Source organism: Cyprinodon variegatus, unplaced genomic scaffold (genome assembly GCF_000732505.1).
Source record: "Cyprinodon variegatus isolate N-32 unplaced genomic scaffold, C_variegatus-1.0 Scaffold143, whole genome shotgun sequence".
In the NCBI taxonomy this organism is placed as follows: Eukaryota; Metazoa; Chordata; class Actinopteri; order Cyprinodontiformes; family Cyprinodontidae; genus Cyprinodon; species Cyprinodon variegatus.
Genome location: NW_015150596.1, coordinates 1,096,649 through 1,112,738, shown reverse-complemented (window position 1 = coordinate 1,112,738; position 16,090 = coordinate 1,096,649). Strand labels below are relative to the sequence as shown.

The window sequence follows — 16,090 nt, the reverse complement described above, 5'->3', positions numbered from 1 at the left end:
GTTTATTTGGCCCGTCTATCACCAACATAGGCCAATCAGCTAACCAATATTTTCGCCCCTTCCCAAAATTACTTCAACAGAAGGTTTCCAGATGGCTATGCAGAGCAAATCCATCTGGCGGAGTCAGGTTATTGGGTTTTATCCACCAGAGTAAAATAAATACAACTGTTCTAAGAACTAAAGTACAGAACTCAGTGCTCCACCATTTCTTTTTAAAAAGGTGGACCAAAAACAGAGGAGAGAGAATCTTAAGGTATCAAAGGGTGACAGGTTTCCATTCAGCAAAGAAATAAAAAAGGTAGACCAAAACAACACTTTATTTTCTAATTTTTTAACAGGGTTGCAAACGTAGATATTAAACTCACCCTTACTCTGGTTTTTGAGTTGTAACTTGAAGGTAAAGCAGATTTTAAAAGTATTTACAGGCGAAAAAAATTATATTGCACACTATAAAGTCACCAGAAGGAATGCTCATCTGGGATATTAATAGCAAGACAATTAAATCTATTAATTTATAAAGAAGTAAATCATACAATCTGCCAGCCTGTATTCAGTTCCTATTGAACCGTGAACCAACAACCTCTTCCAATAAAGTTGGTAAGTTGCAATTACCAGTGCTGGGAACATGTTTGGAAATATAACTTGTTACAGTTGCTAGTTACTTATTTAACTTTCCTAATTTCTAAACTTTAAATACGACTGGAGGTTAAATTGTAGCCTCGTGAGACCATCCTGATCTTGCGAGCTTTCAAGATTTCAATCGCCAAACGAACGTTCAATCAGCGTTGGCTTTGAGGCGGGTTGAGGTGTGACGCAACGAGAAACGCGACAGTTCAGTCTAAAGAACATGCCGGCTTCAGCCGATGAAACTAGAGTTAGCGTGTCTATCAAGCAAGTTTTATTGGAATTACAGAGTATTTCTTCACTGAAAGAAGAGCAAAACACTGCTCTGGAGGCTTTTCTCAGAGGAAAAGATGTTTTTGCTCTTCTCCTGACTGGTTTCCGCAAGAGTTTGATCTATCAATTGGCTCCTCTTCGTCGTCGCTCTGTTAGTACGTCATATGCTTCGTGGATCTGATTGGTTTATTTGGCCCGTCTATCACCAACATAGGCCAATCAGGTAACCAGTATTTTCACCCCTTCCCAAAATTACTTCAACGGAAGGTTTCCAGATGGATATGCGGAGCAAATCCATCTGGCCAAGTCAGGTTAGCAGGAAAACAACAATGTGGAAGGAAAAATCAATGGAGAGCACAACCTTTACTAAACATGCTACAGGAAAAAAACAAACAAAACATAAACAGAAGTCCAACATGAACCTGGGACAGTTGTGCAACTGCCCGGTTTAACAGATATCTAAAACTATAACTTACCACTATCATACCTTTCTCACAACGAAACTTGGTTGTTGTACTCTTCTGTGCTTTTTACTTTATCTTGAGTAATATATCTACTTTTATCTACTTATCTACTTTTACTTGAGTAAATTTTCCCACTGCAAGTAACTTTAGCTATTTGGATATCAGGTGAAAATACCGCAGACAGTCGATACTTTAGCTGGAATATTTTTCCCAGACATAAATACATAAGTAACTGTTATTGTAGGATTGGTTTTCTAAGTTTATGTTAAAGAGATGATTTGGAAAACAGCTTCTTCTATCTAGATTTCATATCTTGTCTTTTTTTTTTTTTACACTTATTTGATTATATTACTTTGAAATACTGGACTTTCCACATGACTGTCTGAGTATATTATTTTAAACATTTAATCAGTTGCTTCGGTGGCGCAGTGGTTACTGTGTACAACCCATGAACGGAGGCCTTAGTCCCCGATGTGGTGGACCCGGGGTCCAATCTGACCTGTAGGGGTGTGCATTGGCACTGCCCTCACGATTCCATTCGATTACGATTCACCAGGTAACGATTCGATTCAATTAGATTCTACGATGCATTGCGATGCATCAAAATCCCATTGACTTCNGTCTATCACCAACATAGGCCAATCAGCTAACCAGTATTTTCGCCCCTTCCCAAAATTACTTCTACGGAAGGTTTTTCCAGATGGATATGCGAAGCAAATCTATCTAGCGGAGTCAGGTTAGTTAAATTATGGAATAATACATGTTTGTGAATAACTTATTAAATAATTAAGATTTAAAGAATTACATCTGATTGAATACTAATTTGCACATTTTAATGTGTCATTGGTTGGAGAACTGAGCTGCAATACAATTATGTAGATGTGATTAGAGTTTTTGTTTGTAGTAAAAGAACAATATTATGTTTTAGGACATTATATTGTTTGCACGTTGACAGCCTTTAACTCGCAACTGATGTCAGCCATGACTCCTCCACATTGAACCAGCTTGTTTTTACTCAACTATACAAACAGACGTAAACACGCCCTGCTCATAATCCAACAAACTGTATGTACATGTTTGTAGGTGAATCCCCAAAGGTTTAACATATAAACCTAACCAAGGACTCATTCTTCTTACCTTAAAGATTCACTTTTCCATCAGTTTTTCCATATAAACATGTAGTTAGACAAAGTCTAAAGCATCCAAAGCTGTTAAGTACATGTACCTCTGCTGGTAATACTCTCCTGGTTGACCTCGCTCAGGTGAGCGACGCTGCCCTGGTTGGAGCCGGCTCCCATACTCTCCCCATCCATCGAGTTCCAGCCAAACAGAGTCGCCTCAGAGATCGCAAACTGCTGCATGATACCTGAGGAGGAGACAGAGAGCCATCAGTACAAGCTGAGACACAGTGGGACTCTTGTTGGAAACCTGGCATTGAACAGCATGATGCCTTATCTTACTAATTAGGGATGGAGTGCACCATACAGTAAGAATCTCAGACCTTGCTTTGCTGTTGCATACAGATGTTAATTAGTAATTAAAGTGACAGAGGTAACAACAGTCATTAACATGGAGAAGCAGCTTTCAGAGCAGTGGAGGAGAATATATAGTGTTTGCTCCAATCGAGATATCAGGATTTGTTGAAAGCATGTAAATGTAATCCTAATCCAGCATATTTCTGAGCCAAACAAAGAGCAGCTGTGGGATATAATCAATAAGATAATAATTCATGGTTGTATCTTCACCTGCTGCGAAGCGAGCCTCCTTCTCGCCATCACTGAGGTCGCTGTAAGCGTCGTTTTCCATCCTCCTCTCTTTTTGTCGCTGCAAATTGGTATGACCCGCGCCCCCTAACGGCCCCGCCGATGGTTTTCCCCAACTCTGCCACTCGATCATGTGGGCGACCCGACCCTGGGCCATGGCAGTGGGCTTGGTCACCTTGTCCTTCATGGACCGGGTCACACCTACAGAGGGTTGCAGGAGTCGCAGGCCAGCAACACACCAGGAAAGACACAAACACACACACACAAACTGTCAAACATCTTCTGGCCTCTACAAACAGCTACACCTCCAAGTGAGGCACAGAATGAGGATGAGAAACTGTAATGGAGCTGATCTTTTTGACCCTAGATACCATGGCTGGAGATATCAGTCAGGCATTAAAAGTTCAACTTTAATGCTTGTCCTCATGTGGCAAAATGTGAGGTGACCAACAGAACTGAGAACATCTCTTGCTCTGACTAAAAACACATTTAGTCTGCGTCACGGTTTTCTGTAAAGTAGATTACCTTCATTCCCTTCTTCTTAAGTCATCAGAGGTTCAGACAGCTCAGTGAAACCTTTCAGGAGTAGCTGAGGATTGCTCTGCTACTCCGTTCACATCAGGTGCTTCTATGTTGCTCTCACTGGACCGACAGCATCTTTCATTTTCCTCCCAAACCAGTCTGAGCTTTTGGCCCCTAAAGCTGAACCTTTTTCTGTGTGAGGTTTCTTTTAGTTTAAAGGGAGCCACTCCTATCCTCCTTCAGCCTGAGCTTTCTAAATGTGATATACTGTACAGTAGATAGGACATTTATTTTTCTTTCTTGTCTTTTGATAAATTGGCCTGAAAAGGACCTTTTTTGTGGTAGATTTTTTAATTTATTCTAATTGGACTTCTGGAATTGACCTGTTTTATAGGTTTAAATAGTTTCCATGTAAACATTTTATATTCCCAGGTGCAGTTTTAACTGCAGACAATTGAGGGGAAATTCATTTTGCATGTTGGGCAATTAAAAGGTAACTTGGAAAAATATTTATATTTACCTTTTAAACTTGTGCAATGCATCTATAAGTTCAGCATGAAGCACAAAAGTTTACCTTCTGGTAAATGCTCCCTCAGCTTCAGGCAGTTTTTACCATTTATTAAATTTAGCTTAGATTGCCTGAAAACACTTTATATTGTGTTAAAAACAAAGCAGATTTGATCTTGTTGTGTCCTTTATAAAAGAAAAAAGCAAGAGAGCAAAATTATTCTGATATCTAGTTTAAATTCAATCTATAAACACTTAAAAATTGGTTTGGATTTTCTTTTTTTCGTTTTTGTTTAGCTGTTAAACTTAAACAATCATTATTTTATTGATTAAAATGAAATAAAATGTCAGCTACAGTTTGAATCTGTTGTATTGCTGCTTTTTTTTTTAGTTTAAATTAACATTTTTGCAAGCACAGTATTATTTTTTCCAATGTTTCCCTGATTGTTACTGTCTCAAAGGCTTTTTTCCAAGTGTTCCACTGTTGACTGCTTGTTTAAGTATGACTGCAGTCAAGACAGTCTAGCAGTCACTATACTCCAAGGAGCTTTTAATAAAGAAAAGCTTTAGTTTGAATTTTCAGAGCAAATGCTGGTACGCCCTAGTTTGTAAAAAGCAGATTCATCGCTACAAGAACTCCTGGAAAATCATTAAATCTGAGTCCATACTGTGCTTCCCTTACAAGAACAGTGGACAAATCTTTGGCCAATTAAGATCCAAATATATTTTCAAAACATTGAAAATATTATTTAAGTTAAATGGGTTCAAGGTCACTGGTTTATAGAAAAAAGTCATTAAAATCAAGCAGCCATGAATAAACAGAGACAGAGCTTTGGAAATTTCTCCCCAGGTCCACAGGGCAGGTTGTCGGCTGAGCTATAAATAGACACAGTGAGACAAAAAGAGCCAATCTTATGTAAAAATCAAACTCTTGCTGCAGAGCCAGCTGGGGATGGGAATGGAGTAGATGGAGATGAAGAATGAAGGAGGGTGTTGGGGTCTTGGTTATTCAATTTAAAGGCTTTAGAGTGATACTCCACACTGCTAAACAGTTTAACCACACACCTTTATTTCATAGAAGACAAATAGTTTAACTTTCACAGACACTAAAAGATGCTGAGCACACAGAGCACTGCAGTCAGAAGCAAAGACAAAACCAGCCACTGTAGTCACAGCACTGCAGACAAGAGCAGCTACTCCACAGATATGTTACAGCAGACTGCCACGTTTCAACACACAGCATTCCCCAACACTCCTGTGGTGATGCTTCAGTGGGCAGCTAAAGTAAGCCACGTCTCTTACTTTAGATTCTTTGAAATCAAAAACCTGATTGGATTTCCATCAATGACTCTGACATGTGTCATTGACGTCTGTTGATATCAATGAGAGAGAGAAGAACAATAGAAAGTGATCTAGGAAGGGGCACCCACAGGGGCAGTCATGTTGGTTCCAAGCTCCTTTCCTTCCTGCTGGTCAAGCGTGAAAACAAATGTTGAAGCAAGGCTGGATTTACCAAATCTGACCTTTGTTGGTAAGTTAAAGAGATTGTTTCTGTGTTTTCTGTGTGTGTGTGTCTATGTATGTGTGTGTGTGTGTGTAGTTTTGGTACCTTTGTAGGGACATTTCCCATGAATATGTTACAATGTGGGGACCTACACGTCCTCATGGGGACCAATACTGGTTGGCGGTTAGGTTGAGGATTAGGTGTGAATTGAGATTAGATTAGGTGCAGGGTTTGGGTTAGACCATAGAAATAAATGGATAATTACTTGGATAAAAACTAAGAAAAATAAAAGACTTAAAGAGTAAAGTAGACAAGTTGGTCAGCCTGAATAGTTGATTGAATACACTAATAAATCTTTACTTTGTGTATTTATAATAAAGCTGTGATAAAGCTTTTATTTTATTTTTTTTAATAAGGAAGAAAATGCCAAAATATTTTTATAAAAAAAAAATAGAAAACCTTTATTCACAACTCAAATATGTAATTACTTGTTAATTATTTTACATTAACTTTGATCATACCTACTTAAAATATGTTTTTGATGATATGCTAATAAATATTTTCACTCTTCCAGGACATGAAGACTCTAAAAAAGGTCGACTTTAATTCTAGTTAAAGAAAAGGTTCTTCCCTTATTTGGAATGGCTTCTTAATATAAAGATAATTGTGCTGTTTTCTAGAATCACGCTCAGACTCAAACCCCCAACAACGGGGGTGTTGGCTCATTAAGTTTTGTCCCATAAATGTGTGGCTGAGTTTGAAACTTCTGTGGTTTTTGTACAAGCTGGGTTTGAAAGAAGGTAGTCATATCAAGGAGCAGCATTGCAAAGGTCTCCATTAGTAAACAGAGATGTTCCTGTTTGTTTTTCACAATATTTTAATGAAAAGATTTCTTCATGCTTAGACAATTTTTAACGTGTGTCACAAAACAATAAGTAGTAATACTGAAAGGTTGCTCTGTGGAGGGACTCTAGTTATTAAAATAAATTCCCACCCAAATTTCCACCTCACATCGCAGATGATCTCTGCTTTTTTCTCTTGCTTACCAATTTTTATGGTGGTATAAATTGCTCTCATCCCTGGTTAGTACAGGACATCTTCCCAATCAGTGTTTCAGCCATAAATTGCTTCATCTGAAAGGACTTTATATTCCTATAATGTTGCTGGAATAAGGAGACGCTGACCTGTAATCACGGAATACACAGTTTTAATGAAAGCATCTTAGGTTTTTCAAGCTAAATCTGTTTTATTTGTCGCTTATTTTGTAAAATAAATTGTTTGCTTTCACATCCTTGAAGGAAGGGTTTGAATAACCTAATATATTATTGCCAGTGATTGCTATAATTCACATTAAGCTAAAATGCGATTAGATGAGAAAAGGTTTCTGTGTTGGAAAAATCCAAAGACTAAATTTCTTTAACAAACAATCTGACTCAACCTGCCTCTGCTGGATTTCTGTAGCTTTAAAAACAAAAAGGTTTCTTTCTTCTGGCATCAGACGCTTAGTCCGACGGTGAAATCCTTTAAAATTCTTTCATAATTAGGGCTGTATTTCTAGTAGGGGTGTGGGGGAAAAAAATCGATTTTGCGATATATTGAGATTTGTGGCTGCCCAATATATCGATCTTTCAGTTCCTAATATCGATTTTTTTTTAAAATAATAATTTCACCTAAAACAATGAGGGAAAACGGGCTACCTCAGCACCACCACTCTGGCAGATAGTGCTATTGAGCCCTTTTGCTGTGCAGCGCTGTATCTGTAGCTGAGGCAGACACAGTAAAAGAAGTGTTCTGACTCAAACCCTAAACAACATGATACCAAAATAACTAAATGATCAACATATTCTGGTGAAAATACTTGCTTTTTTATCTATACATTTATTTTGATATCTGGGAGAAATATTGCAAAATATAGTGATATTGCAATATCATGATAATATTGTATCATGACACGTATCATATTGCAAGTTTTCTAGACAAGTTTAGTCTAGATTTGGTGTTTTTCATACTGTTTAAACGACTGCCGTGAGATGATGCAAAATAAATAAAGTCAGATCACTTTTAAAACAAAGATTAAAAATAATTCTGTCATATTTATACAGTTAAATCAAACCTCAGATGTATTATTTAACTACAAAAACTAAAAAACATTTGAGCCACACACCAAGAAACATCGATACTCTTTTACGCCTATAAAAGTTCCGACCTTGTTTTTAGTCAACATCAGCTTCACCCTTGACCCACTTTGAAGCATGTGGAAGCAACATGGGGGCTGTTTACCACCTAGTAGCACAGACACACACCTGACACACCTGTCAGAGAGGACTTAGCCAGGGCACCAATCCCATAACTGTTGGCGGACTTCCTCTTGAGTCGTGGCAGAATAGAAGTAGTATCCTCCATAGACAACTACAGAGAAAAGGGGGGGGGAGTAAAGTATGGTTGAATTAACGGTTAGTGAGAAGAGGAGTGAAAATCGAGGTTACAGTATGCAGAGCGATGAAAGATGTTGCCGATAAGATAAGGAGATGGAAAATCAATGTGACATGGAAAATGACAAGATAAGAATAGACAAGGAAGATGAATGCATTCGAGAGGATTTCAAAAGAAATTGGGTTTTAAAAGACCAGGTGAATGAAGATTTACAGAAAGGATTGGATGAAATAAGAGAGGGGAGAAGTTATAAAAGTAAAAAAGAAGGGTTAATTATTTTAGCAAACAGTCAATGGCTTCCAGGCGTCATTAGTTTGAAGAGAAAATCCTTAAGACGTGAGAGCTAAGAAGAGAAATAAATCAAACGTAATACAACAAAGGCATGTGTAAAAGAAGGAGCTTATTTTTAAATTAACCCCAAAAGAACACAGATTCTGCCTATAGAACAGTGGAATGATGTCCTATGCATGGAGCTGTGGAAAGGTTAATTACAGGAGGAAAAATAGCAGGAAATGTTTGGATGATACTGACAGAAATGAGCAGTGAAATCAGCAGGTTGATTAGAATCAGCTAATTTTAGGCTAATGGAGCCATAAAGCCGGGTTGGAGGGGTTGGATGGTATTTCTAGATGCACATTGTGCACAGTATTACCAGGTCTGACCTATGATACCCATTTTCAGGTATGTATAAATATACACTAAGTATATCCTTATAAGTTCTGCTTCCTGTGCAGCAGCCCCTTCTTGTCCTGGAAAACAAGCACTTTGAGCAGTAATTAAATCCCCCTAACAAGAAGAATCATGCTTTGACCCCATGTTATTTATTTACATCAGCAAATAAATTCTACTGAAGATCCATTAAAGGTGCCCTTTCTGGGACTCATTCTTCAGTTAAGGATATTGTAAAGCTATTACAGTCTGTTTTCTGTTACTCTGGACATATAGGAAAGTATAGATTCCTTGCAGCATAGTGGATTAGTAGGGGCTAAAAAAGGAGTTTGGAAGACTGAGAATTTACCAGTGGAAAAGGAAGCAGCTTCGTATGAGAGCGAGTAGTGGAAAAGACAGATAAGGAGGAGAGAAAGAGTGGCGAGGGGTGGACAGATGTCAACTTATGTTCTCACAGCTCAAACTCAGGCAGTCAAAGAGATGGAGGGTAAAATGACGGGAGGAAGAGGATATCTGCTAAGACATAAAGGGGGAGACTTACATTGATTCCTTCCCAGGAAAACTCGGTACGGCCATGCTAGGAAAGAGGCATGAAGGACAGGAAGAAGAAGAGTACAGTAAAACATAAATACAATGAGCAAAGGAGAGAAGAAAAAAGAGGTTTTAAAGACGGAAAGGAAAGATTTAACAATAAGGAATTAAAGAGGACTGAACATATATATATGAAGGTACAATATTTTGAAAATGTAAAATGAAAAGATGTAAAATTTTTATCATTGAGCTTTGAAACCAATGCAGTGAAGGAAAAAACAAACAGATTTCTAATTCTCAGCTTCAATAAAGCTTAAAGCATTTTGCATAAGGATGAAATTATGAAAAAGTTAATTATTGACAATGTTTTATATGCAGCAAAAGGTATCAGTGTTCGCTATGATACCTCTCTATAATTACCAACAGAAAACTTCTCATCAGTAGCAGTCAGTATGTCCATTTAATCAGACCAAACCATGTCTTCAGTCCTAATCTACATCTATAGCTCTTGGTTGCCCTGTAGCAATTAATCAAAGTTTCCTCCTTGGACCTCTTGCCACTGCAGACCTTTAACACCATGCAATACCTAGTGGTTTTTGGAGACAGCTGCCTTCCCAATCATAATTTACAGTCAAAACAACATATTTTCTGATTCCCCCCCAAAAATATTATGTGTTGTTCTAGTCAGCCATTATTAATAATAATGCTATGCCTAGCTGGTAAATTTGATACACATGATTGCGTAAACAACTCCACCTAAGGAGGTGAGTGTTGCAGTATAATAGAACAACAAAAAACAAACATGGCAGCGGTTTATTATAATCATTTCTATTACTGTAAAAAAAAAAAAAGAAATCCCATTTTTTGTTAAAACCATGAAGAAAATGTATACATCAAATTCAGGAGCCATATTTAGACCCAATTACTGCCAAACCTGCTGAATCAAGAAATCATCTAAATAGAACCTATCTGAAAAACATGGCGTTGGCTAACGGAGCTCTTGATGCCTGATTCAAAGTAGCCTAAAAACATTTTAAATTATCAGCAAGGCTGTAGGGGAAGTGGCTGGTAAAACAAACACCTAACCTTCAGAAAATATATGACTCCTAAAACATGTAGCATAAAACTATCAGCATTTTAGAAAAAGATATCAGCAGTAAAACATTGTGATTTTAACAACCTACGGCTGCAAGTTGCTTCAGGGAGCTGCAGGCTTTGCCTTTAGTTGACTGAGTCCTGCATTCTACTGTGAAACAGAACATTCTGAAGGAGAAGAACTAGTGATTTATTTTTGACCATAAGCTAAAGATTAATTGTGTTATGCTATGATGGTTCACACCACATAACATATAGATAACAGATTGGCTGCTACAGATTGTAGGACAGTTGCCTTACAGCAAGAAGGTTCCAGGTTTAATTCCCAGCTGGGTCTTTCTGCATGGAGCTTGCATGTTCTCCCTGTGCATGCATGGGTTCTCTCCAGGTACTCTGGCTTCCTCCCACAGTCCAAAAACATTAGATGTGTGTGTGCATAGCTTAGGGCTAAATTATTTTAGATGTTTTGGGATTACCTTATTGAGGCCAGGGTTACTGCATGATCACTTTTAACTTAGGGAAGCTGATTTGTCCCATAGTAAATTAATCATTCTTTAAAACATTTTTATATTTACTCAGTTCAGATCTTTGTCTCATATTAAAATCTAATTGATGAACTGAAACGCGACACAGTGACACAGAAGCAAAACAAGGAATGTAGTTCAAAAAGTACATAAAGAAAATGCAGCACAGATAGAAAAAACGGTGTGATAATTTAAGAGGCTGTGTTTGCATGTTGCTCCCTCCTTTATCTCCACACAGCCACAATGTTTAGGTAACCAATGGATACCGCTGAGCAGTAGCCGCATCACCAGGGGCAACGGCAAATCTGATGTGTGGCCCTGCATGGACGACATTTGTTTTCTGTCCACAAATACACGAAGTTGCGTGTAAAATACAAACATGCACACTTACACAAATTCACAAGCTGGGTTGCATATTCATCACTTTATAACACTTTGCAATCAGCACAAATACGGAGGTCAAACACCTTAACCTGAGAGTGCTTTTAGCAGATTCAGTAAAAGATCTTTACATTTTAGAGACCACTGTAGACCACTTTTGCTTTAATAAGCATGTTTTATAGCTCTTATGGCACAACCAGTTTTTAAACATACATTCAAAGCTGCAAATTATTGACTGCACGAGAAACACAACCTTAAAATGTGCAAAACTGTCTATCTTTAAACATTAACAAAAGGAAGCATAGGGAAGGAACCTAATTTGATTCTGTGTTAAATTATGTTCTTGTGTGTATAAATTATGTTAAATGTTTAATCAAGATTAAGAAAAAATATTTTTATTATGTTTTTGAGATAAAAACTGAAGCGTCATGTCCAAAAGAGGGGTACATTTCTTCATTTTAAGAAGAAAAGAAAAAGAGGTCAAGAACTGTAGCACTGAATGGGTAGTTCAGATTGTTCTGTCTGTCATGACTGCACTTTTTGGTTCTGTTTAAGTTTTCTTTTTGAGTTTTAATGTTTTTTCTGTGTTTTCTAGTTTTATTGGTTTAATTTCATTTTGTGGTGTTTTCTGGATGTATTTGAGTTCTTTTATATTTCTTGTTTGCCCTCCTCTTCCCTCTCGTGTCAGTCTACTTTCCCCAAGCTCCCTTCTAGATTCCTCTGTCCACACCTGCTCCCAATCTGCTGATTAGCCTGGTCTTTCTTACTGTCTCACACCTCCTGTTCAGTAACCGTTTGCTGGTTCCTTGTTGTCATTTCATTAACCCTCGTGAGTTTTCCTGATGTTTTCTGGTTTTTGGTATTTTTAAATTTTGCTTCAGTTACCACCTTTTGTTATTAAACTTACAGTAACCACCTCAGCTTCAGTCTCTGCATTTGGGTCCTTCAAACCTCCATCCAATCTGACACTGGCAGTTATGATCAGCAATAGTTCTTTAACTTGTTATTATAAAATGGGGTTAAAGAGACTAGTTTGTAAAATTATTCTCAGAAATAATAATATATTTATAAAGGTGAATACATTCTCAGAGCTGAGAGAGTTGTCCTTTCAATTGACTCCAACCGTAAAACATCAATATCAGCCATTATCAAACATTTACACCTATTAAAGTCCTTAGTCGAGGTCTTGCTGTTTCTTTTCAGCCAAAAAAACCTTACTGCTATGTTGAAGCTAAAGTGATTGATGCTGAAGGCAGTATCAGGCCATGTTAATCAGTTGCAATCTGCCTGTTTGCTTTCAGTCTACTAAAGCATACGGAATTAACCTTTGGGTTCTGCCCTGGGATAGTAGTAGGAAACAATACCCACAATGGGACTTAACTAGGGCTGAGCAATTATGCAATTATTATGCAATATAATCACAATGTAGCAAAACACAATTTTCAAATTGTAGAGACACTCAATTTTAGTCAATTTACATTTAACAAGAATACGACACTACATTTATCCCTCTGGTTCTTTCGGTGGAGGTGATATGCTTAAAGTTGGTTTGCCTCAACACAGGTCAGAAGAGATAGTTGCAGCTTGCATGCAGACCCATGCATGACAGTAGAAATAAAACCTTTTCCCCCAACAGTTAAACTATGGGTAAAGGGTAAAATATACCCCAATGGACTCATGGTCATGTAAAACTGAAACCCTTGAATAAAACAGCTATAGTCTTGTGCAACGTAAATTTGCAAAAATTGCAAAATAAATTTTGATTTTGGGCAAAATCCTACAGCCCTAGACTTAACCATCAATACCATTCCAAGTCTAGTTTTCCCTTGAACTCAAGTTTAACCAATTTGGCATACTGATACAGTCACGAGCCTTTACCATTAAAACTTTGCCTTGACTCAGCTCTGAAAAGAAATGGTCTCTTGTCAGGGACAGGCTTAAGACTGCTTTAATCTTCTAGAACTGTCCAAAGCAGCAACTAAAGTCCGAAGATTAGATCTCCCCTCTAAAGCCAGCTTTGTCTTGGCCTGATTCAATTTCAAGATCCGTATCTCTAAGTCTTAAGATTTCTATCAGCAACTGCTTTGCAAAGACACTCTAGCTCTGAACAAACATCAAACTGGGTGTGATTTGTTCAAAGCCATGATGCCCTGATGGACATTTTTATCTGGTCTCTGAGTCAGGGGCATGTTTGGCAGTCTGAGACCAAGGCAGAGTGAAAAGAGAAGCCCAGAATAATTGTTTAATTTCAGGCTTTTTTCATTTTGCTTCCTGTTTCTGCTTCAATATGATATTCATATCAGACATGTTTGTTTTTCAAAGCAAGCCAGTAAGGAAAAATAATCCATCTCTAACAAGAATCTTCTGAGATGGAAAAGGGATTTAACAAAGCCTAATAGCTGTCAGAAGTCACCTCAGTGGGTTTTGTTCCTCACATCACGTGTACTAAGGGGATCTATGTGCACAATTATTCATAATAGTGCAGTAAACATGAAGGCACTCCAAAGTCAGACAATACATTTTTCACAGTAGCATTTTTAATGAGTTTCTGTTATACTGTGATGTTAAAATGGAAATGGTGCCTCAAAAGCACTTTGATTTATTGTTAATAACAAAAAGAAAAAAAGCTTTTTATGCTTTTTCAGAGGAGTCATTCATCCGTTAGACAAACCAGGCAGAAATCCATCAATTATAAATCCCCCTCAAAAAACCAAAAACTGTCAGTGCCCCTCACAGTCTTAGACCTATAAATGTCAGAAACACATTTTTTGGCAATCTGTCCAATAACTTCTGTCTGGAATCGAGTCATCACATCCCTGCTAGAACTGCTTTATATTAAACTTTGATATTAAAGTCCCACAGGCAGCAGGGTGACCCTTGAATTTAAAAATTCTCTGCTGCTGCTTAGTAATCAACATGTCCTTGGTAATAATCAATTACCCTGTTAACTTCAGAAGATATATTATTGTCTTTCTGTGCTATGGGGCAGAAAACTGCTAATATTGGCTTTGAAATCATTTTAATAATTCAACATAATCAGGGTTCAAGGTCAGTGTGCTGTTTCTGTAGTTAAAAAATATTTACGGGTCTGTCTATGAGGTTTCAGACATGGGTTCACATAAAAAAAAAAAAATCAAAATACACAACCTTTACACATACCAAGGTCATCTGACTCATGGTGTTGGAAAGTCTAAAGCTTTCAGAGTAAGCCTGAACAAATTCAGTCCATGCACAGACTCCCCAAAGAAAACAAGACCTTCACCTTCCAGCAACTCCAGCTGTGTCTGTTCTTCAGTTCAGGAGTGAAAACAGCCTTTTGTCCTGCATTAATCTAAATGCAGTTAAACTGTCTGCCTTTATTAAATTATCATTCTTCAGCTCACTATACAATTATAACATTAAACTGTGTAAGTTCTAACACTACAGTAAAAGCTGTTATCAATAAATGGAGAAAAGGAATGGAGAGGTTGATCTGCAGGACCAAAATTCCTCTCAAAACGTTCTCAGAACATGAATAATGTGACCAGAGGAACAGTAACGGTTATCCCTAGAGGGGTGTTCTGGAGAGAAGTGATGCAAAAGACGGGTTTCTATCAATGCCAATAGTGTGATTAGGGCGATTAGAGCAAAGAGAGAGTGAAGTGAAACCTATAGTGCATGAAGATTGAGTTTTGCTGGAGTTCAAAAGCCCAACTTTTAGTCCATTTTTGTTGCGACCTGATGTCATTGTGATGGAGGGTTAAGGAGCACAGTGGATGCAAAGCTTTTTTCAATCTAAATGAAAGATTGAATAATAATACTGGCATAGGATGAAGTAAGGGATGCTACTAAGAGGCTTGTGGGTGGTTTTAAAAAACACAAACCTTTTAAACTGTTAAGGACTTTTGTTGGCCATGTCTTGTGCTCTCTCTGCTTGGCCTCTTGCAGTGATACCCTAATGTCCTATCTGATCTCTGGAATGCCTTCTTACCACTTTTGTATGGGTGATCTGTCCCCAAAGCAGGAATACAGTTTTGATTCCGCACAGATCCAGCCATAGCTCCTAGACACCTCTAACTGGAAGCATCTCTAGAGGATATGGTGGAGCAAAGGGTGCAGTCCAAATGTGTAGTCTTCCCCATTAGGGATTGGTTAAAATTGAGGTCTGCTATGCTGAGTTGAATTAGGTGAATGCGATTTGGAAAAATATCTTCTTCAGATTTTTTTATTATAAAACCACGATTTTGGTTTTAAGCAAGATCTTACGTTTATTTTTTTAGAACAATTTGCAAGTCTCTGGTCAGTGTAAGCAAACAATTTCTATATGGTAAACGGTCAACTTTTAAAACTGTATGTCAAACGTCTTGAATGGAATCATATCTTTTCAATGATAAAATGTAATTGCTCCTTTTACCTTTTTCTTGATCTTGCTTGTCTTCTGATACAGAGGGCTTTAATCAAATACCTGTGTTAGCGTTGTCTGGTTGGGTCCAATAACTGCCTTTGGTTGCAATGCTGCCAGTGGTTCCCTTCCTGTTTAGCTTTCAGTATATTGTTTGGTTTCTTTATCTTCAACTAATTTAACAAGCTTGATGTTTTGCCTTCCAATGTGTGAGCTGTGTCAGGGCAAACTTTGAAAAGAATTTTTCTTTGTGCCTTTTCATTTAGGGAAAAGCCAAACCAGTTCCATATAATGGCAGTAGAGTTTTGTTTGAGGGACCAACTGCTCCAATTGACGTTCAGCCATTGCTCTCCATGTGGCTACTGCTACACACACCAACAAGGAGGCATGTAAGTTACAGTCACTACCGGTTATTCAAT

The 16,090-nt window shown here is 37.7% G+C and overlaps 1 protein-coding gene across 6 annotated transcripts in view; it reads right to left on the bottom strand.

Moving 5' to 3' along the window:
- Positions 1 to 2,509: 2,509 nt before the first annotated feature.
- Positions 2,510 to 16,090, bottom strand: part of LOC107086117 (protein FAM131B-like) — a 56,535-nt gene continuing 42,954 nt past the window's right edge. The window contains exons 3-6 of one of the 6 annotated variants that reach the window (XM_015376869.1): positions 9,301 to 9,336; positions 7,961 to 8,066; positions 3,107 to 3,325; positions 2,513 to 2,727 (exon numbers count right to left, since the gene is read on the bottom strand). In XM_015376869.1, the coding sequence (XP_015232355.1) occupies positions 2,573 to 2,727; positions 3,107 to 3,325; positions 7,961 to 8,066; positions 9,301 to 9,336 (516 nt within the window). In that variant the 3' untranslated portion in view covers positions 2,513 to 2,572. Of the gene's footprint in view, positions 2,728 to 3,106; positions 3,326 to 7,960; positions 8,067 to 9,300; positions 9,337 to 16,090 lie in introns of all 6 variants that reach the window. The other 5 variants (XM_015376870.1, XM_015376868.1, XM_015376873.1 and 2 more) reach the window with 5 other exon arrangements.